The 26,641-nt window shown below is 36.3% G+C and overlaps 1 protein-coding gene across 1 annotated transcript in view; it reads right to left on the reverse strand.

Moving 5' to 3' along the window:
- Positions 1 to 26,641, reverse strand: part of scara5 (scavenger receptor class A, member 5 (putative)) — a 454,157-nt gene that overhangs the window by 340,227 nt on the left and 87,289 nt on the right. The window contains exon 3 of the mRNA XM_051924614.1: positions 17,794 to 17,922. Within this exon, the coding sequence (XP_051780574.1) occupies positions 17,794 to 17,922 (129 nt within the window). The remainder of the gene's footprint in view (positions 1 to 17,793; positions 17,923 to 26,641) is intronic.

The following is a 26,641-nucleotide window of genomic DNA, read 5'->3' on the forward strand; positions in this document are numbered from 1 at the left end:
TACCTTATAGAAAGCAAATTCTGATTCAGGATTCAGATTTTAAATGTCATTCATTCATTATTTGGCCCATGCATATACATACATTTCAAAGCTAATGCAATGTTTGGGCACTTTGAAAACATTTTAATCATGAAATATGAATGTAAATTATTATGATATTTCACTGAAACTCTACTGTGTTCTAAAGAGTCCACTTTTGCAATAATGTGATCAGTTGTGATCACAATGTTACAAAAAAAAAACGTAATTAGAAGCTTCTTTAGACCAAAAGACTTGTCCTAATCTGAAAGATTAAGGGAACCAACATGAAAGAGTTTGGACAGATAAGGCTATGTGGGGAACTAATCCAGATCTACAAATTTCTCAAAGGTATTATTAAAGTTGAACCCACAGAATTATTTCAGTTAAACAGTGAATCATATAAGCAAAGAGTCATAGTGTCCACGAGGTTTGTGTGCATCTGATGTGTGTGAAAAAAATATTAGGACAACTTAGCCATCAGCTGACTATATAAACTTACTGAAAACCTTGAAATAGAATTGTAATTGCTCTTTTTGAAAACAACATTTTATGTTCTATGTAAACCAGGCACTTAGGGCCATCCTGTACCACCTCTCTCATGGTGAAAAACACAATCCACCTTTATAAAAGGAACGTGCCTGTGTATTCAACTGGTTGTTATGGTTAAGAAGAAAAAATTTAAAATAGACAAATCATGTAGAAGAAGGGTAAAAAATTAGAAGGGTAAAAAAAAATCAAAAATGATAACAAAAATATCAAATAAGGCTCTAAAAATAAGAAAATTGGTCTTATGGGCCTATTCTGTTGTCCAGCATTATATGTCACCAAGAGCGGCATGGTAGTGACTTTCTTGCACCCGCTCTAGGATTAACAGCCGTAATGCTAATCACTGATAACTTTGAATGGTGGGCAATGGATGAGTGAAAATAATAATCAATCCACATGAAATATTGGGAAGCTAAAGCCCAGACAAAACCAGGCTTGAGTCACTAAACTAGACCAATGTGGTAGCAACCACCACTGCATTTTCCCAGCAAAACACTTCAACTATAAGAGTGGTCAGTTTGATGAATGACGCCTAGAGGAAGTGGTGAAATGAGATGGCTCTATCTGAAGAGGAAAAGGCCACCATGAGGGAAAGGGATTGGGTGCGCATTATTACACCAGACCAAATGGGCAACCCACGTATCAAATAAAATACATGAGGACTAGGTTGATTATTTAGCTAGTTTATACAGAAACACATCTGTCTGAAAAGAAACAGAAATCAGGAAGAGTCTCAGAATCCAACAGTAAATGAAAACAAGAAAGCGGATGAATAAGCCCCACTAAAGGTAATGTAAGCACAGTTTTCTAAAAACAATCTGCTTCACTTTTTAGTAATTTAGAGCAGTGCAGAAATCTCCACTAGCTGTGTGCTTCGCTTTTATTTTTCTTCTGGTGAATATGCAGCAGCCACACTGTAATAACCGCATGCTATATGCTTCACTTCTGCACCTACTGAACATTTGAGCTTCCCTGGTTTACTTTTAATAAACACATTCAGTACATGGCAACAGCTCTTTTACCACAATGCACCATATGTTTCATTTAAGCTCATGGCTGTCCCTTTCACTTATTATCTTGCATTAGTAAAAGGAAAATTAAATGAACGTTGTTTGTATTAATGACCACTGGGATTTAATTAAAATCAATTTAGTAAAGGAAGGGGGAATTTAGCAATATTTTCCTTGCGGTTGAATTATGCTGCTTGCAAGTAGCTTAATGATTTTAATAGTAAAGGATTTTGAATATATAGTATAAATGTAGTCTCACTAAATTTGTTGAGGGCATTTTATGTATTTTAATGCACTCCTCACATTATATATTGTATATCAAATGCAGAAACTGCCTTTTGCACTTTTTCTATAAGTAGTTTAATAGGTGATGTGCCTGACACTTCTAGTATCTCTTGTTTCTCTTTCTTTAATAAAATGTGACTTTCGCTTTAGAAAAAGACAATTTCCTATGCAAAATTAAGCTTAGGGATTTATACTAGCATTGCATAACTAAAACAGACATCTGGTGAAATGAGAACTGGTGCACTCTTTTAAAGAAACTTTAACTATTAATTTGAAGACTAAAAACGGGGCAGCACAGTGGTGCAGTGGTAGCGCTGCTGTCTCACAGTAAAGAGACAGAATTTCACGTTTTTGGTCCTCCCTGCATGGATTTTGCATGTTCTCCCTGTGTTAGCGTGAATATACTATGGGTGATTTTGTTGCCTTCCACTGTCTGAAGACATGTAGGTTAGGCAAACTGGTGTTGCTAAATTGGCCACACTGTGTGTGTGTTTGCCCTGCGATGGACAGATGCCCTATCCAGGGTCTATTCTTGCCTTGTGCCCTATACTAGCTGGGATAGGCTCCTGAAACCCTGGTCTGGATTAAATGGGTGGAAAAATGACATGACATGACAATATTGAAAATAAGCTGCTCCACTCATGTAAATGCACAAGCCAGTAAATACAAACAGCACTTGAGGAGACCTAATTCATATTCTTTATTCTGATCTCTGCCCAATCAGTGCATTCAAAAAATATATTTTAGATATACTGTATATACAGCATAAATGCCCATACACTCCCATATTTCCCCATTGCGATGTTATATCTTCATCACTTTTCAATCAGTGATCATAGCCATTTTATCAGACGTAAAAGTAATAAGAATGATTTCATATGTTTGTGCACCTTTTTCCTACCCTGTATAAAAACAAATACATTGTTACAGAAACATTTGTCAAATTTCACAGTATTTTAATGTTATTCCAAATAACTGATATCTTCTTGTATAAAAACAGTGTTGAACTGCAATTTAACATTTTCTTTATTTAACAGATTTTATCTGTCACTATAAAAAACAAAGATATTCACTTTTTAATGAATCATACCAGTTTTACATATAAATGTAGTTTTATTTGGCAATTCAGGTAGTTTTATATAATAAAAACTATTCAAAAAATAAACACAAAAATGATAAACTGCAAAAACAATTGTAAAAACATGACAAAAAAGAACAACAGCAGATGGTGCCAACCAAAAACCTTAAAATTACAATCATTTGCCATATTCAAAAAACATAAAATACCCCTAAAATGACAGTCATTTTTATTACAGCATTAAGAGGCAGAAGATTGTTAATCACAGATTCTCAAGGTAATTGTCTATATAAATCATGGGTTTCATATGTTAAAAGGTATTAAATATTTTAAATCAATACTGAAACCCTAAACGAATGTAGATAACTTGTAAAAACACCACTTAAGTGATCTCACCATCACCCAACTGAATATTTTTGCCAGGCCACAGAGAGTATAAAAGGCTCTGTTTTACTAATGAATTTATGTATTACAGTTTTGGAAACACTACGTTTTACATTTGTCTTCACTTCAGTTAACTCTCAGCTATTGCCACAAAATTCCAAATCAGGGATGAGAATGCAAGACTTGCACATTTTGTAAAGTTGTGCAGCACTATAATTGTAAATAAGAAAGTTTTAAATGAACATGTATCAGTGTCAGTGACCTGTATCTTAGTGTTTTTTTAATTGGGAAACATAATAAAAAAAGTAATATGTGCTGCATTAAAACTTGTCTACTTTAACACAAAAGATAAGTAATTCCAAACAGAATATCAAAATCATACTATAATTTTGCAAGTACACATACGTTAGAATAAATACCATGGTGCAGGTGTGGCCACCTTACCCTGATCACAGGTTCCCAGGCAAATTAATGTGGTAGGACCCCTGTTTCGACAGCAAAACAGAAAGCTAAGTGGGTTTGGAAAATTGATGGATAGAAAAAGTAAGGAGCATTCTAGAATATTTTTTATAATTTCCGGTAGTAGTGTTACATGTTTAAAACCTGTTTTTATCTAAATAAATAGGTAGAATTATGAATTTGATTTGTAGATATAAATGTTTTTGTAATATTTTTACATAGATTTACTATCAATTTATTTTAATAGGTCTACATTCTTTTGGGATTTCAATACTAATTTAGGCGGCACAGTGGCGCAGTGGGTAGCGCTGCTGCCTCATAGTAAGGAGACCCGGGTCCTCCCTGCGTGGAGTTTGCATGTTCTCCCCGTGTCTGCGTGGGTTTCCTCTGGGTGCTCCGGTTTCCTCCCTCAGTCCAAAGATATGCAGGTTAGGTGCATTGGCGATTCTAAATTGTCCCTAATGTGTGCTTGGTGGGTGTGTGTGTGTGCCCTACGGTGGGCTGGAACCAGGCCCGGGGTTTGTTTCCTGCCTTGCACCCTGTGTTGGCTGGGATTGGCTCCAGAAGACCCCCGTGACTCTGTAGTTAGGATATAGCGGGTTGGATAATGGATGGATGGAATACTAATTTAAAATATTAAACTTTTTAATATGTGAAAAACATGTTTTTTAACAGATATTTATTTTCTTTTGCTACATCGAAATTACTGTGATTTAAGGTGTATTTTATGTTTGTTTGTTTTTTTTTTTGTTTTTTTAAATGCGGCAAATTATGACCATGTTAAGGTTTTTAGATTTAAGTTGGCACCCATTGCTGCTGTACCTTTTTACTTTTACTTTTTTTTAACACTGTACAGCAGGAAGGAGGAATTTCTCCAAAAACAAAGACTGCAGCATAGACAGGCCTGGGAATGGTGCCACATGTTCAGTGTTCTGAGTCCAACAACTGCCCACTTTCAATATATTGCTTCTCAAATGAAAACTAAGTTATATTCCAACTTTTTCTTCCTTTTTTTTTTGTAATCCTTTGTACAGAGCATATTCCTGGTTATTAACATAACAGAAATGAATTTCCACAGGCAATATTGAAATCACGGTATATATATATTATTGATACTTAATACTACTATATCCATCCATCCATCCATTTTCCAACCCGCTGAATCCGAACACAGGGTCACGGGGGTCTGCCGGAGCCAATCCCAGCCAACACAGGGCACAAGGCAGGGAACCAATCCTGGGCAGGGTGCCAACCCACCGCAGATACTACTATATTATACATTTAATTATTTGCACTTTTATTTTATGTAAAGTTAATGAGAGGTCAGTCACCTGACTAAATGATGGGATGGCATTATGCAGCCATTCAAGATTCTTATGGATTAAGTCTCAAAATGTTGGTCTGTAAAGGATGGGCATACAATGGATTAAGAAATTATTCAGACCCTTTCACTTTCTGCACACTTTATTGTGTTGTGGATTTAATTCTAAATGTATAAATTTGCCATTTTTGCCCATAATGACAAAGTGAAATCATGTTTTCCAAAATATTTGCAAGACCTTTTTGACTTTATCTAAACTGAACTTTAACTAAATTGACTTAATGGTCCTTTCACAATGTAATTGTGTAGTGCTTAAGCAGGATGTTTTGTTTTATTCTTTTAAGTATTCTGTAATATTCCCAACTTTATATAACTGTAATGTGGCGGTATTCAAAAAAAAAATTTCTCTGTACCGTTTTTCAATAGATGTCCATTTACTATTAAAATACTGGAGATTTATAAACAACACTGACCACACTGGATTTCATTCAATATGACTAAAAACATAAACTAAGAAATTTGACTTACCAAATCTTTCCAAACAGTACTTTACTGAAAAAGCTTTACAGGAGACAGAAGCTTCCCAGAAGCAATTATTTTCACAAGGACAACTCAAAGTACAGTAATTTAAAACTATGGAAAACTAATTTTACTTTGACAGCTTCAGCAAACAAATGAACACATTTATACTTAGACCAACTACAATTACTTGCAGGCAATGAATGAATAACTACTTTAGCTGATATTTTCCACAGCTGAAATCATTGATTGTCATAGTGTTTAGGGAAACGTATATATTGTTGATTAACCTGTTGCTTTAAATAAACCCAAATTTTCAGCCTCTTAACCATCAGATCTCTAACTGTACATACCTTCAGTTCAGTAAGATCTCTTTACTTCAGGTTTCATAACCACATGTTAAACGTTGGTTTATTTTGTTTTGGAAACATCGTGTGGCTCACCATGGTGTATGTTTGGTATAAAGAGAAGGCTATCTGTCCTCTCTCTTCAAATGTGGATGCTTGTCTGCTTTGTATTACCTCATAGCTGCTTCACAAGTCCAACCTCTAAATCTGCAAGTCTCTCCTTGGACCGTAATGTTGGATAACATAATGTTTGTAATAATAATTACATGCACACATGGAAAGTAAGCGCATATGTGTTTGCACATGTGTCAGAATAGTACGCACTTTCAGTTGTTGTGATTTCAAGACATAAAAAATAAAGAGCGTTCCAGCAAGTGAGAAACTGTGTACTTTGTAGACACAACATTTAACATGGCCATAAACGTGTTGAAACCCTCCACGTAGCAAGCATTCCTCCTCAGTGGCAGTGCATGTTTCACAGGGCATGTTTTTTCTTTATATTTCACAATAATGCATCTAGACTTTGAGATTTTTAGTGCTTGAAAATTTAAGGTCCAAAAAAATCCTTTTAACTTATTTAACTTATTCATGTGTACTAGGGACATCCAGCAATTTGCTGCATCAATTGTATCGACACACAAAGCTGAAATCCCAAATAAAAGATCCAAAAAGATGCACAAAATTACAAGAACCACTAGTTTAGGGTTTTTTCATGTAAAAGAAAATTAGATTAGCAAACAGCAATGGTGGAGAGGCTGAGTTTGTGGACCTATTTACAGTATTAATTACTAAAAGCTACACTTCCTCAAGACGTGTACTATGCACCACACACACCACAACTTCACAACCGCCAGATCAGTAGTATGCAGGATTATCAATTTTTTTCACATTTTGATTTCAAATGTGAGGAGCCCCCTAATTTAAAATCAATTTAATTTCCAGACAATTATGAAAAGTTACCTAAGAAAATTAAGCTCTGCTAAATGCTCATGCAAAACTTTCATTTGTCATTGCCAAAAATGTAAATGAGGATGTCATGATGATATGTACTGTATACATTGTTCAAATATACACAAAATTCTAAGAAGTTATGTCTCCACCACAGGAATCTACTAACAATTGTACAAGACTTTCCTTCATCATTGCCCCCAATATCTTAAGACTGCTTAATCTGCGTGAACATCACCATGCTGCTGATGCTAATTGGTGTATTTTGTTCACATGTACTGTATGCTGCCTTGCAAAATTATTGGAATTATGTTAGGCCTCTACTTGGGGAAATTACCAGGCTTGACTTGGTTGGGTTTCCAGACCTGGCTTTGTTCACACATGAATTCGACCCACAAATTAACTATTGGAACAGCCCACGTGTTTGAAAAGGGTCCCGGATGGCTCTGATGACAAATCTAAGTTGTGTAAAATTTATCACTCTTTACAGTTTGTAGGTGATTCACTATTAAAAATAAAAATGAACAGATAATGAGCATTGTGTTAACTTAAGCAATGAGTTGCTTACACTAATTATACAGCTTTCTTTTATGTTTGATCTTAAAAATGACATATCTTTAGCTTGCAAATGTTCACATGGCATAAAATACAAACAGAATCAGGAAGGGATACCAATCCACAGTTTTCATACTGCCCCTTTCCAAGCTAGACTTATCACACGACAACTTGCAGAACAAATAATGAGATTTCAGGGTAAAATTGCACCGAATATACTTGAAGTTCTTTTTTACAGCCGAACATATTTTTGAGAAATCCACTGAACATGGTATTAGAAGTAATAGGCTCCACATAAGGGCAGCATGGTGGCGCAGTGGTAGCGCTGCTGCCTCGCAGTTAGGAGACCCGGGTTTGCTTCCCGGGTCCTCCCCATGTGGAGTTTGCATGTTCTCCCCGTGTTTGCGTGGAGTTTCCTCCGGGTGCTACGGTTTCCTCCCACAGTCCAAAGACATGCAGGTTAAGTGCATTGGCGATTCTAAATTGTCCCTGGTGTGTGGGTGTGTGTGTGTGTGCGCATGTGCCCTGTGGTGGGCTGGTGCCCTGCCTGGGGTTTGTTCCTGCCTTGTGCCCTGTGCTGGCTGGGATTGGCTCCACCAGACCCCCATGACCCTGTGTTAGGATATAGCGGGTTGGAGAATGACAGAATGACTGACTGACTGACTCCACATAGAAGGCCTCTACTGAAAAAGATGGAATTCTTTCAAAGAACAATTATCAAGTTTGTAGGACTATGATGTGTTAATGAATGCTTTATTAGACTAGATAAGTAATATATATATACAGTACATAAATATAAAAAAGAGATTTTCCTCCACTAATAAAATATATGCCATCACTTTAATCTCCCCCCACCCTCACCTTGTCAATGCCTACTCACTCCACTCATTTTAAACCTTTTGACTGACACAATAATGTGGATAATGTGCTTCATTTGGCAGATTACAGACTGTTGACCAGGTCTTCATGAAAGCCTTGCATGGTAATTTAGAAAAGAAAAAGACCAAATAAATATTACCTGTTGAAAGAAAAACAATGAAATGTAAATCTGTGACTAATACAGAGGAGGCATTTTCCACATGCTCTCATGGAAAGCTCCCACTCATAGTCTAATTCAGAATCAGAATCAGAATCACATTTAAGTATGTATGCACACAAGGAATTTGACTCTGGTTTTAATGACTGTCCAAGTATAAGTTACATAATTTACATACACACAACTGTTAATTATTGTTAAACTGTTAATGGTTAATTGTGAGTTATAAAATTAAATGCTGAAAACATTCAAATATTAATCTGGCTAATACCTTTATAAAGTTTTCTTGCCAAACATAGCATAAAGCAATTTTTTCTCTATTCACTTTACCCATGTGATGCTCTAATGCAGGAGTCCACAACTCCGGCCCTGGAAAGCCACAGAGGCTGCAGGTTTTCTTTCTAACCCTTTTCTTAATTAGAGATCTGTTTTTCCCCCCTAATTAACTTCTTTTGAATTGATTTTATCTGAATTGTTCTTGAAGACTCAGACCCTTTAATTGTTTCTTTTTCTTTAGTTAGCAGTCAAACAATAATGAGATACAAAATGAATCAAAACAACTGGTGTCCATTATACAATATCTGAAAATAAGGAAAGATGAAGGTCTCGGGAATGTTGATCTACTCAGGTCCTCAAAATATTTTAACAGTGCTCTTAGAAAAGAGAAAATCAATTTTAAAAATGTCTGCTATTGCACAATGAGAGTAGCAACAAGCCATGGAATTAAAGAATGGGTTTATTTATTTATTTTTATTTTTTTATTTTATTGATTTTATCAAAATCACACATCATTCCATACAAATTAATGAATTTTTACACACATAAGATCGAAAACAAATCAACCCCCACTCCTGAGAAAGAGAGCTAAGCCAGCAGAGTAAAACTTAAAGCTAGTAAAAATAAGTAAGTAGATGAATTAATAAGTGAATAATGATAAATGGAGAAAAACAAAGGAAAAAAGGGGAGAGAATCTGCTTCCTCAGTGCTTTAAATGCTTATTCTAAAATGTTATTGATCAGATCCTGCCAGGTTTTGAAAACGGTCTGCACAGATCTAAGTGAGAATTTGATTTTTTCCAGTTTCAAATAGTATATAACATCAGTTACTCACTGTCTTAGAATAGGAGAGTTAGGATTCTTCCAGTTGAGCAAGATAAGTCTGTGTGCCAATAGTGTAGTAAAGGCAATCACAGTTTGTTTGTTCTTCTCCACTTTAAGCCCATCTGGAAGTGCACCAAACACAGTCGTTAATGAGTCTCCTATGAGTGTGACGCCCAGGCTGTCTGATAGGCGTTTAAAGATTTTAGTCCAGAATGATGTTAATTTGGTGCAGGTCCAGAACATGTGGCCTAGTGAGGCTGGAACTTGATTGCAACATTCGCAGGTTGGATCTTTCCCTGGAAACATTTTGGACAATTTTAAATGGGTTTAATTAACAATGAGAATCAGAGCCTAATTAAGCAACTGCTTGGAGTGAAATTGGTTGGAGTTTCAGGCCCTGACTTAACTGGTCTTCTGTTGGCTCCCTCACTTCACATTTCATTTCTGTTTGGGTGCCATTTAAGGAAAGAAATGGAGCAATTCAGAGGAATGATGAAGAAATTTGGTGGAGCAAATCTTAAAAAGCAAGTCAATTAAAATTAATTCAAAAGAAGTTAATTAGCAGCAAAACATTGCACTAATTAAGAAAAGGGTTAAAAAGAAAACCTGCAGCCACTGGGACACTCCAGGACCAGAGATGGGGGCCCCTGTTCTAATGGACATTATAGTCATTATAGTTATCAGTGGCCTGGGGGCAATAATTAGCTTTGGATTTGAAGCCATTCAATCTCCAAGAACACTCACACAGGTGCATCCATGCCAAGAAGATTAGATGTGTCAATCAATGAAGAATATGGGAAATGCATTTAGGACTAAAGCCAGAAAGCGCTTTTTTACTAAGAATATGTCCTTTGACAGTGGAAACCAGCATTTCCAGAGAAAATATAATTTCACTATATGTATAAAGAAATTACAGTATTCTGAAGTACCTGTTTATTCCCAAAGCTTCATTTGTAGACAGACAGACAGACAGACAGACAGACAGACAGACAGACAGATAGATAGATAGATAGATAGATAGATAGATAGATAGATAGATAGATAGATAGATAGATAGATAGATAGATAGATAGATAGATAGATAGATAGATAGATAGATATTGTGACATTTCACTTTGCATTGGAAATGGGGAATCTAACTAAATTGAGGATTGAGGAGTCCTGTTGTGCTCTCTTTTCATGAAGGAACCATAAGCAAGTCAAGCAGATCTCACCCTGGAGTACTGGTTTTTCAATAGCCAGCCCGTGAATCACATCTGACTCACTGAATACTTTAGTTTATGTTTGTGGTCAGTCCCCACAAATACAGAATCAGTTCACAGGGTTTCCTAATAGGAGGTCCGCTGTTTGTGTCAAACCATTTGGCCTTTGCCAACACATACACAGTAAAAATGGTTGTGTTAAAATCACAGTGTTAACTTTTCTTAACACTAACTGCAAAATTAAAGAAACATGCCTCTCAGTTCTGCTGTTAAAAGCTGGAGCCAAATTATGGTGTTAAGTTCAATGTTAAACTGTACCCATTTATGTATGACATACTTTGAACGGGCATCCAGCATTTCTTTCACATCATCTGAGCTACTTTAGAGGCATTACATATTGTTGGAAATGTTTATGAGAGTAATCTATGTTTGTCATGATTTATTGTTTGGTTTGAATGTAACAGCTTTAACAGGAGAGATTCTTTTTTTTTAATCATAACAAATGGTAAGCTTTTAGCAACATCACACACCTCCAGAGTACTATATATGGAGTTAACACCCTGCTGAGCAATATGTATCACTCCATAATGTATGTGAATTATATGTACAGTAAATACTCAACTGGGTAGTGCATAACAATACAGAATAAAGAAACAGCCAACATAACACTGTAGTGTAGTACCTGACACAGAGTGGGTAAACGTAAGTTTAACTTTACCTTGTATAGCAATAAATAACACCCCAGAGAGCAAGAGGAGTTCTGAATCTCAGAGTACATCTGTACTGTGCACACTTCAGGGAGTTAAAGTAGTGTCAGAGTAATTTTTATTTAACATTCAGGGAGTTGGATAGTGTAGTGTAGTATTACAAGTCTAACACAAAATGGAGTAAAAACAACACTGGAACATTTAACACTATACAAAGAGTACTTTAACACTCTATATGGCAAAACCAAATATTATCTTAGGCAGTTAAATTTAACACTGACCAAATTTACTGCTTAGACCTATGAAAGTACATGTATGTTGGCTACCCCTATTTAAGAGGAAAACTGAATCAAAGCAGCATAGGCAGCATGCTGGTAATTCACTGTAGCAATTGGGCTGTTGGAAAATAAACAAGCACAGTACATGTCTTGTTTACATAAAAATAGTAGTGTATGTAAACATGGATTAGCAGACTTGAACTTCTCTGTGAGTAACCCGATTATGTGGCCATGTAAACCAGGCGTGTCCAACTCCGGTTCTGGTGGGTTTTCATTCTAACCCTTTTCCTAATCAGCGAGTAGTTTTCACTACTAATTAACTCCTTTTCCCTTCATTTTAATAGCCCTGTTTTTAAAGATTCAGTTCTTTGAATTGATTAGTTTCTTAATTAAATGGCAGCCAAACAGAAATGAGATGTGAAATGAGCCAACAGATGACCAGCTAAACTGGAATGTCAAATTCCAGCCAACTTCACTCCAACAAGTTTCTTAAAGAGAAGCCAATTGTTGCTGTTAATTAAAGCCGTAATGGAATATCATGACTTGTTGCTGCTCTCATTCTGCCACAGCAGACTGTTCATTTTCTATTTTTTCTAAGACCACCGTCAAGATGTTTTGGTGACCTGAGCAGACCAACATGACCGAGACCTTCATCTTTCTTTGTTTTCAGGTTAGCTGGTCATGTGGCAGTTTGATTTGTGTCTCATTATTGTTTGACTGCTTGTTAAGGAACAAGAAACAACTAAGAGGTCTGAGTCGCGTCAGTTAAAACAAAGGCCAAACAAGTTAATCAGAAGCAAAAACGACTCACTAATTAAGAAGATGGTTAGAATGAAAACCTGCAGCCACTGTGGCCCACCAGGACTGGAGTTGGACACCCCTGGTTAACCGAGTTACACTTAAAGATTTTGTAGTCTGCACAAGCACACAGGCTTTCAGAAGCCACAGGTTGAAAACAGTGGAACCATCCACAAAGATACAGTAAATTTCCTGAAATAAATACTTGAGTGATCTCACTGTTCCTTCTCCTGTTTGAAATATTCTGTCTCAATATTTCAGAAATCACTGAATTTATATTGAGCTGAATGTATAGTGTTCAGCTCAGCAGCACACAATCTTAGGAGCAGTTTTGAGTTTAACACATTAAAAGCAACGTGCATTACATAGATTAATTACTTTTTAAAAAGTAATGAGTAACCTAATGTAATACTTATTTTACTGAAGTTAAAATATCTGTGATGTTATTATTCCAGCAGCACTGGGTACAAAGGTAGTTGCAAAAATACCAGTATGCTACTCCTTAGCAGCCAAGCGGAAAAGAGTGTGCTGCATGCAATCCTGTAACAGAAACCTATAAATAAAGTGTATATATATATATTGAAAGTGTAAATAAATTGAAATTGTGTGACTAGATGATGGAGTGGCTATTGTTCATACCCCAATCACTGTTGAGGATGTAAAAAAGGGATGGATATTATTAACTTGATAACACATGAAGGACTGAACCTATATATAAAACACAAGAAAATTATCACATTTGGCTGCATTTCTGGTCAGTTACATGAAGGATCATATATGGGGTTACGATTTAATAACAAATGATGGTGAATCAAAAATGCAGTTTTTTATACAAAAGAAGAAACAGTAATGAAAATGTAATGCAGCGCTTGTAACGCATTACGATTTCTAATAAGCAACTATGTAATAAATGTAATTTTATTTGTTTATTTTTTTAATTAATGAGTAACTGAACTAAGTTACTTTTAAAAGTAATGTTCCCAACACTGTACAGGAGACACAGGCTCCATACTTGTTTTCAGATTCACAGTGGTTGTTGATGATGTTTTATCAGTTTTTAGCATTGTTATGCTTTTTTTTCCCAAAGGAGAACTCCAGAAGTGTACTTGCACATGTAAAAGGAGTTTTTTTTTAACAAACCAAGTTTTGGATGCTCATCATGTCCTGGATTTGTCTGTGCATGTAAACACACTCACTGACTCACCTTTTGACAAGACTAATATAGAACATCTACCTGTGGTTATGAGATTTTTTTAGTGTTAGGGCTTTTTAGGAAGAGCCGCATTATTTGCTCTCCATACACTGGAACACAAATCATTTTGATGGATTGACCCTGTTCATTAAAAACAAATGCTTGGACATTGACAAGATTATGTGTCATCTCTGATGGAGTTCTGTCCATGGTTCGACAACACAATTGCTATGAAAGCAGACTAGCTGCTGTTAACCTAGCTCTAATGGCATTTAAATGCTTCATTCATAAGTGAATGTTGTGTACAAAATTGCGTTGGATAAAACATTTCATTGATACAGTGATAAGACTTATATATTATTACCTCTTCACATCCCTGCTGTGACAATTTACAGCAGAATTTCACAAACCGTTGCTGCAAAATGATGTGGGCTGGCTTAGCAAAAGCCAAGTGTCAGAAAATGTGTGCAAGCAACAAGATAAACATTGGTCTCTTTTGGGCAGCATGCAGAGCCAAATTTTTTTGAATGACAGCAAAGAAATGGCATATGTATCACGTATCGGCTTAATTTTCAACTGCAATTCGAAAACACATTGTTTTGGAAATATACAAGGCTTTCCACAGTCTTCTTAAAGTTGGTCATATTTTAATGAAATCTACAAGAAAGTTTCCACAACTGCAGCAACACTGCAACAAAAACAAAGCTTGAGAGGATATCTTGATGTGCACATTCATCAGAAAATTGATAAGGAATGGCTGGGGAGTTTCACTTTCCGACCTTCTCTTTTTATAACAGTTTTTTTTTTGTTTTGCAGATGACCAGTAGACTAATGAGATAAAAAGGCTACCCTTATCCCTAACTGAAGTACCTCTTCAACTGGAGATCTTAGAAATGTCACAAACCATTTTGCTTAAGGAGCAACACAAGGATATTAATGTGGGTGAGCTCAACATAAATCTGGTTACCCAATTCAAATGCTCAAGAGTGACTGCAATGATGCTTCTCAAAATATTTTTATCCACTGAAAGAAATATAAAAAACTAGGACAAGAACAGACTCTCCAAAGCACACCTCAGTCAGTGCCTTTTCATCAGTATACATGTTCAGGTCTCTTGTTTTCAACCTGCCATTGTCACTTGTCTCAATGAATGATAAGTAAAGTCAATGTCAATGTCAATTTATTTATATAGCACATTTAAAACAACATAGTAATGCTGTGGCCAAAGTGCTTTACAATAATAGAAAGAAAAACAAAATAATTAACATAAAACAAATAGAAATAAAATATATGAACATAAAATAAAATACATAATAAATAGAAGTAATGTTATATACATAAAAAATAAAAGTAATGTTATATAATCACAAAGAGGAAACCATTAGTATTACTGAAGGTCATGGAATGTAAGTGAATAGAAATGAGTCTTTAGTCTTGTTTTGAACAGTTCAATTGTAGACGACTCCTTTATGTGATGAGGTAAAGAGTTCCACAGGCAAGGAGCAGCAGCTGCAAAAGCCCTGTCCCCCTTGGTTTTACACTTGGTACGAGGGACAACCAGAGACAGATGACCAGAAGATCTAAGCACTCTGGATGGCTGGTGTAAAACACACAGTTCAGATAAATAGGCAGGAGCAAGCCCATGTAAAGATTTAAAAACTAGCAGCACGATTTTAAAATCAATTCAAAAACTGACAGGCAGCCAGTATAAAGAAGCTAAAAAAGAAGAAACAGAGTCATACTTTCTTGCCCCAACCAGAAAGTGAGCGGCAGCATTTTGGACCAACTGTAACTTGCATATCAGAGATTTGTTAATCCCAGAATACAGCGAGTTGCAGTAATCGAGGGGAGAAAAAATAAACACATGAGTAGCTATCTCAAGATCCCTACAAGATAAAAAAGGCTTTATCTTACCTAATAGATAAAGTTGGAAAAAGCAACTCTTGACTACAGAATTTACTTGTTTCTCAAAAGAGAGGTTACTGTCAAAGGTAACACCAAGATTGCGGACTTGAGGTTTGGAAAAGACAGAGAAAGAGCCGAGAAGTCCAAGACCAATTTGGGCTTTAGCTGATGGACCCACTATAAACACCTCTGTTTAATTTTGATTTAGGTCAAGAAAATTATTAGCCATCCAGGATCTTAATTCAGACAGACAGTTGTGGAGTTGATTTGTTGTAGAGTTGCAGACAGGAATATAAACCTGTGTATCATTAGCATAGCAGTGAAAAGCAATGTTAAATTTCCTAAAAATAGATCCAATAGGGTGAAGGTACAGTATATGGAGAATAAAATAGGACCCAAAATGTATCCCTGAGGAACACCATATTTAAGAGGAGTAGTAGATGAAGAAGAGGAATTAAAAGTCACTGAAAAGTGCCTACAAGTTAAATATGACCTGAACCAGTTAAGAGCAGCCCCTTTGAGCCCAACAAGATGTTCAAGCCGCATCAGCAATATTTCATGGTCAAATTACTACAGTTAAGCCTACCTAAGTAATTTACAAATAATAATAATAAAATTAATAATAATAATACGGCAGTTGCAATAAAAACTACTGTACAATAAATACAAAATAATATGAGGCTCATGCATTGGAGCTTGACTTTGCATTGTTGCTTGAATTAAATCCCTGAGGTAAAATAATTGCAACTCCATGACCTAGAAGAATAACTAGATGTTCCTGGGAGGCAATTCAGAACACTAAATTCAAAAGACATGAAAGATAATTTCCCCATTCCAGTGACATGTCTTCAGAAGAATATAAAGCACATGCAGAAGGGTAACTCACATACAGACACCAAATAGGACAGAACGTGCTATGAGGTTTGAAAGATCCCTCATCTTGATAACTAAGAATGAGAAAGCTTCCTCTTTTTCATTAAGATATTGTAAAGTTAAACTAAGTACGGGTTCAAAAATGTTGGCTGTCTGGACTTTTCATGGAGATCTTTTTACATCCCAGAAACCACTAGGAGGCAGAAAGGCCCCAGATGCCACTATAGTATTAAGTACACATTTATCCCAATGGTATTCTAGGCTTGTCTAAGGAGTGAATCCAAATGACCACTCCTGCCATTGCTCCTTGAACTCAGACTTAAGAAGAAGTAGCTTAAAGGCAATCACTAATGAAGGATGATTAAGTTCTGATGGTAAGAAACAAAGAATAGCAGAGGTGCAAATAGAGAGAGGCCAGAATCCTAATGATCCAATAATCAATCTTGTTTAAGACAGAATTCATACACTTACAGAACAGTTATTTGTTTACAGTTTACACTCTCCTTCTGTTACTCTCCTCTTCTGTTTATTCAACACCAATGCTTTTCACTCACTTAAATACAGGTGTGTGAGGCCCGTATTAGATTCAGGGTGTTATTGTAATGTAAATGTTATGTCACAATAAGGTCAGATAAAATGCATGAAAGATGATTAAAAGGACCAGGAGCTAAATAGTAATAAGGAGTCAAGCTAAGGTCAAAAGCGCAGTCTGAATCCTATTAACCAAAACCAGAACAAAGTCAAAATTTATTACTAGAAAGTTCTTAACTCTAAGTACTACGAAGAAGCAAAGTAACATACAGAGACTATAGAAGGAATCCTCAATTTTGGACAACCTGGATGTGCATGACACTGTCCTTTATATCATTGCAACAATAATGTCATACATTGATTAGTTCCAGTTGTTGTATAATTACAACCCTGTTAATATTCATATACAAAGGAGCACAAAATGTTGCAGCCCATAGAAAACAAAATGGTGTAACGTAATAACACAAAAACAAGAATAATTTTGCCAAAATGGAGTCTAAAGGAAAAAACAATGACAGAAGCAAATTTCCTACCAAAAACACCCTAAACAGACAAAAAAACATGTGGAAATTGAAAAAAAAAAGTAATGATAACAGAATTAATAAAATACCAAAAAAGGTAACAGTAATACTCTTACTCCTATTAAGGTTTGATTTGATTTGACTTTCTAGAGACTGAAAACAAATTCCAGCAATTACCTGTAATCAGGAAACCAATGATGCTGAATGTGACAAGGATATATAAAGCCACAATAGCGTACTTGATTGCAGATATTGAATTGAGATGAGAACAGCAATTATCTTCTTTCCTTCTGCGGTTGGAAGAACCTACGGAAAAAGATTAACATTTTTTTTTTTCTTTTTCCATTTTTCAATGAATCTGCTATAGGCAAGGTGATGTGATAGATTTAAAAGATAATGCACATTATTGCATTTTCAACTAAAATACTACATTTATGTAATTGAGAAGTTAAAATTTAAAAAGCAGTACATTTATAGCATTAATATTAAAATACACATACTGTGCCAAATGCTTTACACAATTTTAAAAATGAATTTCACAATTTGTCAACAATATTACAAATTCAAAAGCCTATTATACAAGTATTACACCATATTTTTCTCAGTTTCTTAAATTTAGAATTGAAATGCATTTATTTTGGAAGACTCACTAGCAAAAAATAAATAGAGCAAAATCATTTTCTATTTCCACATCTCTGATGGGTGGTTGTGTCCTAATGATGACCTTCATAGGTCATCACATCAAACATTCAGTTAACTGTTGTCAAGGGAAGTCATGTGTTTTTGGGTGTGCCTTGCTTTATGGCATTTCAGAGGATGGAGACTCTGATGTTTGATCTTAGACTTGTTTGGGTGGGCAAGAGAGACAGAGAGAATGTGTGAGAGGCTTCTTAAAGGATGGGAGAAAGAACATGTTTCATTTTCTTTATTTTGTGGCCACTGTTATTCTGAAAGAATACTGGTAGTAGGGGTATAAAACTGTTTTTAAAAGTTCAAATGAGGAAAAACAAAATTCTATTAAAATGACAAAAATTTTAAAAGATCACTTTTTCTTTCTCTTTCAAGATAATCAATACAATTTTTTTTATATAATTACAAAAACAATGTCATTTTAATCAGTCATTAAATTTTGCAAGATGGAATAGAAAACATTGCAAGTATGGCCGGGAAAGCAGACTGCAGGAGACAACCATAAAGATTGGGGTACCAGCCGCATAACCCCTTTTAATAATCAAAACAAAAAAGACAACCGTCAAAATGACTCAAAAAAAAAGTGAAGCATTCTCTCTCTCTCTCTCTCTCTATGGAGACAAATATGCGGTAGGAGCTCTGTCCTGGGCAAGTGTCTATAAAACTTCTGACTGCAACTTCCGGGAAAGGGATGGATGTATATAGCTAGAACCGAAAGGGGCGGGGCCAACTCTAGGCATTGAGCTGGGGTTAGGTACTGTCGTTGAGCATTCTTACCTGGCTATAGAGGAAGAAGAAGACAATATTAGCCTTAGCACCCACTCTTATCCCAGAGTGGAAATGCACACCCCACCAGAGCCAGGAAGGTGGTCTGCAGGCATGACAAAGTCAAAAGATAAAAGTACTACCATATCTCATCTCCTTCAAGTCAGAGTTAATCTTGCTGCAGAAGTCCAAATTATATTTCAAGGACCAATCTGAGTTGAAAAGAAATTGAGTTAGCCAGGTTTTCAGTCAAACTATGGTAAAAAGACCAGAGAAGTGGGTATTTTGATGAATAAAGCAATCTCTTTTGTAACTACAAAAGAAATATTCCTTTTTGTGACAGTGCATCACAGTTATTCACAAACTGATTGTTCTTGTTTTATCAACTTTCTGTCCTCTATCTAATCTTACAATTATGTTCTCAATGTTATCTTACTGACCTCCTATTTTAAATAAAAATTTTACTTTCTTCTGCAGGCCTGATCTGACTTTTTGACAAATACTGTATATATTTTTGTTTTTTGATACCCCCCCCCCCCCTTTATCTCATAGTCCTAGCTTTATTTTTTGCCCATTTAGGAGTGTCCTCTTTCCAGTTTTGACCACAAAAATAATAAACTTCTGCATTGAAAGACAGTTCATCCTTTAATAAACCCAATGTCTAAGCCATGAAAGAATCTTTGTCAGTGAAGCTACTTAATCAGTGGGTCTCAAGTTTAGTCCTGGGAACCCCCGCAGCTACAGTATTTATATTTCAGACACTTTCACAGATCAATGATTTACCTTTACGTCTAATTGAAATCATTTTTAATTAGCTTTCATTTTCTTCTTCTTCCTTTTCTTATTCCCTTGGTTTGCATTCAGAAAAATGTGCTATGATATTTACATTTGAAGAAACAGAAATTCAAAGATGTACATTTTTTGCCAAAACTTTATTTTACCACGTTCTTTTAAATTCACCATTTACTGTGATGTCTTTTCCCTTAAATTAATCGAAATACTGGCACTGAGTTAAAGGAAAGTAGCTACTTCAGTTACTGGTCTTAGCCCATAAGACAATTTTACTACTCAAAGGTTAATCTTTAATGGCTCATTAGACTTCACAGAGATTCTCATTTATGTTTTGTTTAAGAATCAACTTTGTCACAGATGTTCCTCCTAAAATTCCTTAGGAGAAACAACTTTAAACAAAAAGGAGACACAAGATACATCTAAGGTAAAAGGAGTCAAACATTGAGAATTTGGTCTAAAAAGCAAGTTATATTTTGTCTTGTCTTGTTTTAATCTCTATGAAGACTTCATATATTTTATTTATTATTGGACTGATGCTTTTGTCCAAGGTGTCTTACAACATTTGAGATATGATCAGTAACATTTCTTTTGTTTTTCCAGTTGGAGCACAAGCAGATGAAATGACATGCTTATGGTCACACATTGGTGTCAGAAGTGGGATTTAAATCCATAACCTCAGGGTTTGAAGCCAACAACCTTAACCACTTAGTCTTAACCACTATGCCACACTGCCTGCCTTTTTTCATGAGTATGAGCTAATTGGAGTATAGCAATATAAATTAGAGCAACTAACAGTATTATTCAGAAGCAAGGACTACATCTTTGTAATCATACCATATATTTCACCATATATTACTAAGAACAGAATGTCAGTACTTTGAAATTGCAAAAAAAAAAAAAATGCTACCTGGAAAATCTGAGCCTAATTGTATGATTTTGCTGAGATCTCTACTGAAAGTCATGTGGAGACCCAGGATAAAGTAATAATAATAATAATAATACATTTTATTTATATAGTGCCTTTCCCATGCTTCAGGAAAAAAATCTCAGAAGAGTTAGACAAAAGAAATTCTCTCCATAGTATTTCTTTCGGATCTCATTGCTGTCTTGGAGAAACTAAAAAGATATTTTAGAGATCTCTTTTTTGATTTTTCATTCCTATAGGACATATAATTTGTTCTGATGTTGGTCTATCCTTATATTAGCCAGGATGTTATCTGCAAAGCTGGGGAGAACTTCTCCATGCACACTGGGCAGGCAGACACATTACAACAGGACTACTGCACACATGTCTCCATCCTCCAATACCTGGGCTCCCACTACTTGGTTTTCTCTGAGGATGGGGGGTCCACTGGAGCTCCTCTATATGATTTAATCATCCCAGAGGTATGAGGTTGATTGTCAGATATCATTTGACCTAGATATGAAAGCATGCCTCTGCACTTGATAAAGCAAGATCGGCAGTGGACAACGAACAGATTATAACAACACTTAAAAGCAGAAAAAAGAACGTTGGACTAACTTGTCTAACATGGAACTGAGATTGGTTCTGCTGACTGAAATTCCTGGCTACCCAAATTTAATTTGCAGTACAGTCACTATGTAGAATTGTTAGTCTTATCATGTACATGTGGCTTTTTCCCTCCCACATTATGCTACTATCTTATTGAGCAATTCTCAAATGGACTGGTTTAAATGATCGTGCCCTTCCATGAAGTGGCATCTCATACTACATTGGCTTGTTGCTACTAAGATGGACGTCCCATAGCCATAAACGTACCATGGAAATGTGGCTAATAAAAATGAATGCATCTGTGAAGATAATGATAAATATTAAAGATCAGAAGTAGGAGAATGGAACTGTGGCGCTGCTACCTCACAGCTTCAGGGTTGGGTTCAAATCTGCATTTGCATCTATGTGACTTTTTCGAAGGAACTCCAGCTTTTTATGACATTTTTAAAGATGTTCACTGGTGAATATAAAGAGATCCTGTACAATTGAGAGTGAGTGTGCGTGTGAGTAATTGTGTCCTGCAATGCATTAGTCCTGTGTCCAGAGTTGCTTCCTCTATCTTACCCTGTGAGACCAGAATATACTCCACCACTGGAGTGGTTGTGAAAAACAGAAAAAACATAACATTCTCAAAAACAGGACATTGCAGGACATCAGTCCATCACAGTGTCACAGGTGTGTGCATTGGGAACAGCTTAAAGGCTCAGGTGATGGTAATTTCTGGCTGTAACACAGGATGGTGCTGTTTGCTAACACCTTATTCCCCCCTCCCTCTGTAGATCAGATGGCTTTACTATACTTAACAGAACTTCGGGTGTCTGTCCATCGGGAACCCACCTCCTCCTGCTGGACGTTTTTATCACAGGAAGTTCTGCCGTCTTGCAGCAGTAACGAGTTGTGTCTGAAAGATGTTTCTTTTCATATTGACACATTTATAACCCGTGTGTTTTTTTTTTCCCAATTATACAGGGTTTGCCTATGGGTGCCCCAACCCTTTGATTGTCTGTGGTTTCTATCACAACAGGGACAAATGAATAACACTTGATCAAATGCACTTAAGTAGCCACTTAATTAGGGACATCTAACATGTTGATTTGGATCCTGAATTTGTCATAGAAACTGCTGAAATTCATCAAGGAATAAACTCAGTAAGGTGTCAAAAATGCAGCACAAAAATGCTGACATGTTTCAACACTAATGTCTCCTAAAGATACTGCAATTTAACTTATGGCAAAGGTCTAATATGAACATCTTGTTCCAAGACATCCCATAGATATTCAAGGTCAGTGACTAGGATGGTAAACTGACCTCACCATCATGTTCTTGGAAAATTGCCAAGCGCTGCAGCATTACCTTGCTGAACTCATCTCAGATTTTCTGTGGCTATGAAGGCATGTGCGTAATAAGCACTGATGTCCAGATATCCTGCGACATTCAAATATTGCTTTGCTCTTCAGTTGTAAACCACAGTCAATGTGAATTTTCATTCCTATGTGCTTTTCAATTAGAAGGTTGGTCATTTAACTCTTTTGAGAATGAAAGATATGTACATGTAATCCCTCAGTTTTTTTCTTTTATGATGTTATTATCAAAACAGTTTTTTGGGGGTGATTACTCATATATATTGGCCACCTCCTTATTTTCACTAGATTTCAAACTGGCTTAACTGATTCTTTCCCTTAGCTTGCCAATTGCATCCTTGTCAGATCATCAGCTGTCTATCAAACACCTCTTAATCTCATTGTGCTACACATATGAGGCTGTCACAGACTGAGCAGTTAATTATATAGCAAACCGCACAGAGTAGAGTAGGGCATGACTGACAGGGTGCCGTTTAATTTTCTGAATACACAACTAAATAATGGCTTTGATTCTTACAGTAATACAAACAGTGCCAAAAACTTTCAAACAAAAGTATAAAGTCATTTAATTTGGTACTGGGCCACTTTTCTATTACTCAAAGTGCTTGCAGACATTATGGCAAAGAATGTGCTAATATCTGGAATTCTGCTGGAGGAATATGGCGCCATTCTTTAACAACAAAGTCAAGAAACTTAAAACAGCAAATCTTTTTCAGGCACTGGTTCAGAATGTTTCATTAAATCTCATTTGGGTTCAGATGTAGTGTGTGGAGGCCACAGCATATGAACAACTCCATTCTCATTTTCAGCAAACCCTTGTGTTACCAGACATGCACTATAGTTAGAAAATACCTGCCTCAACAGGAAAGGGAAATGAAGCTGATCATTCATGATATGTGCATGTAACATGTCCAGTGGAACAAAATTAAAGGGAAAATAACCAGGAGATGGAACAAAATGACGTAACAGGTAAAAACAAAAAAGAGAACAGGCAGGGGTCTACAAATAAAAACAACAAAGGGAACATCAGACAATCAAATCTAAAATACAAAGCTAGCAACGAAGAAAAAGAAAACAAGCAAGTTAGAAAATGGTGTAACACTCATGTGCTTCTGGAGTTAATGGGTTAATGTTTTAAAAGTTGGTGCTTTTTTCATTTTTGGTTTATTTACTTCATCAAGCAGACTTATATTACATGCTTGCTAGTTTAGTAAAATTATTCATATTACAAAATAATAGTGATAATAGGATGTAATTAAATATATTAGTAAAGTAGGAAGAATACATGTTTTTAATAGCAGTTTACAAAATAGGGTCCACAGAGGCTTGTAGTGACTACAAAACCTTTCATACGCAGTTGATTCCAACTCGGGAGATGTTAGAATTTCAGTTCTTGTAGTGTTGTTAGTTAGATTAGATTAGATTAGATTAGATTAGATTAGATTTATTAATCCCATGGGGAAATTCAAATGCAGAAAAAAAAACAAAAAAACAAGGATACAGACTCACAGGACAGACCATACAGCGAATCAATCAACTGATACATACTGTCACAGACGACTGGGGTCATTACCTGGCCGGGATGCCTGGAGGGACTGGAAAGGGACAGTAATAGCTTCCGGGTCACGAGGGGGCAGCTGCCCTGGATAAAAAGAGGACTACGGGAAAGGGACAAAGAGGTTCTGACCTGTGGGGAACCGTGGCCACCGCCAGGGGACGCCTCATGGGACCTGGGGAACTGTCACTTCCGCCACACCAGGCAAGATGGTGGATGAACCTGCCATGGACGCCCGGAGTGCTTCCGGGGCAAAGGGCAGCACTTCTGCCACACCAGGAAGTGTTGCCGGAAGATCATAATCAGCCACCTGTAGCACATCCGGGCAGGAAAAAAAGGAGCCGCCTCCTAACAGTCGGAGAGCTAGAGTTGGGAGCAGGAGCAGGACGAAGCTCCCAGGAGGAGATTGGCGGCTAAAACACTGAGAAAGAAGGTTTAAATGGGGAGATTTACTTGCTGTGTGCATTGTGTGCTGTTCAAGACGTTATTCTTGTGATTAATAAACGTGTGATTTTGATAAAGATGTGGTTTCCGACTGGTGGTGTCCAGGCAAATCTCACAATACATACATACATACATACATAAATAAACTTAATGAGTACATTGGGTGGAAACACCCAATAAATTGCCCAATAGCAGTGGGCAGAAAAGAACCCCAGCGGTGCTTCTTACCACACCGTGGTGGAATGAGCTTGTGGCTAAAAGTTCTCCAATATAGCGCATGCTGGAGTGAAGGGAGGGAATTTTTCATGATGGCACACAATTTTGCCATCATCCTCTGTTGTTGATTGTGGATTGTTTATGGCTACTTGTAGTCTGTATTTCTTAAACATAATATAAAAAAACTACCAGATGGTGAATGGATCACAATGGATAACAGGTCATCGTAGCACTTTCTCAATAAAATTAAAGTGTTAGAGAAATATTGAATCATTATAACCTGCAGTTAATACAGCTGCAGGGGCTTCTTTTCAGTGTAAAATAAAGATGCCTATATAGTTTTTGCTCCTTCTATGCTTACAGAGCAATATTTTTCATAATTCACTTCCTCCTGCATTAACTTCTAGGTAAGTGACATTTTTGATTGATTTACTTTTACAGTTAACTTACTTCAAGCAGCAAAAGTGAGCTAGTAGGACAGATTCATGCAGGTCACTGACAGCACTTGTACAAAACACATTTCAGACACAAGCAATTTCCACGTACATGACCCTTCTAAGCGGCTAACGTATGAGTAAAAATATGCAAAAAAACGTAATTATACTTATTATCAATGGAGTTATGTTGTTTTAATATTTTCACTATTTCCATTTTATTTACAGTCGCTATACCTGTTGTTTTGCACTTGACAAACACAAGCCAGGTTACTTCTGGCATCATGGCAGCCATGCTATACAAGATGCTGGTGCTCAGCTCACCACGTCCAAGCTTTAGATTGAAATTCAACCTCTTAAGGTGAAGATATCCATTTTTATTGTTAGGGGAAAAAAAATGTTACTTTTGGAATCTCTCATTACTTTGTCTTTGGTTGCATGTTTTAATCCTGTTGCAGTCTCTTCTGACTTTTATGTCACGGTTGTGTTAATTAACGAAATTCACCAAATACTTTAGCTGTCCATAATACATATACTATGAAAATATTTCATTGTTCTTCAAAGATTCCTTGTACATTGTGTCTTCATTGCTGGATCAAGCATGTTATGCTCATCGATATAGCACTGATTGGGTAGTGACAGGGACAGCCACCTGAGTATATAACGCTATCTCATGTAACACAGACTCTGTGGATGATAAGCACTCAGGAGATGCAGAGAGAGAGATAAAGGACTCAGAGGATTGTGGAATATAATTTTATCTCAGGGAAGCATGGTGGTGCTGTAGTTAGCACTGATGCTCACAGGTCAGGTCCCATTTTTTGGCTTCTTGGAATCAATATAGTAACTTAATATTTGTTATGTGATTGTTTTGAAATCATAAAGAAATGAACACTAGACCCATCAATAAAACATTGCACTAGAGATAAGTATGTTGATATCATAAAAACAACACATTTCTTCTACTGAAGTCATGGTACAAAAATGTCTTATAAACATGCATTTTAAGTTCTTCACACATGGTTTTAATTTTTAACTTGGAAGATGATGAAATGTAAGATCACAAGCAAATCCAGTTTTCTTTGCATAATTCTGAAGGATAGACTCGTCAAAAGGTCTGCACAAATTCACCCAAGGGTTTTTCACAACAAATTTGGTGGGTTCAGCAGTGACACTATTTTCCCAGAACGTTGTGTGGCCTGGCATAGACCAACTTTTTTTCCCTACCCACCATTAAGCTTTGCAAGGCCAGCGT

This window comes from Erpetoichthys calabaricus, chromosome 3 (genome assembly GCF_900747795.2).
Source record: "Erpetoichthys calabaricus chromosome 3, fErpCal1.3, whole genome shotgun sequence".
Taxonomy (NCBI): domain Eukaryota; kingdom Metazoa; phylum Chordata; class Cladistia; order Polypteriformes; family Polypteridae; genus Erpetoichthys; species Erpetoichthys calabaricus.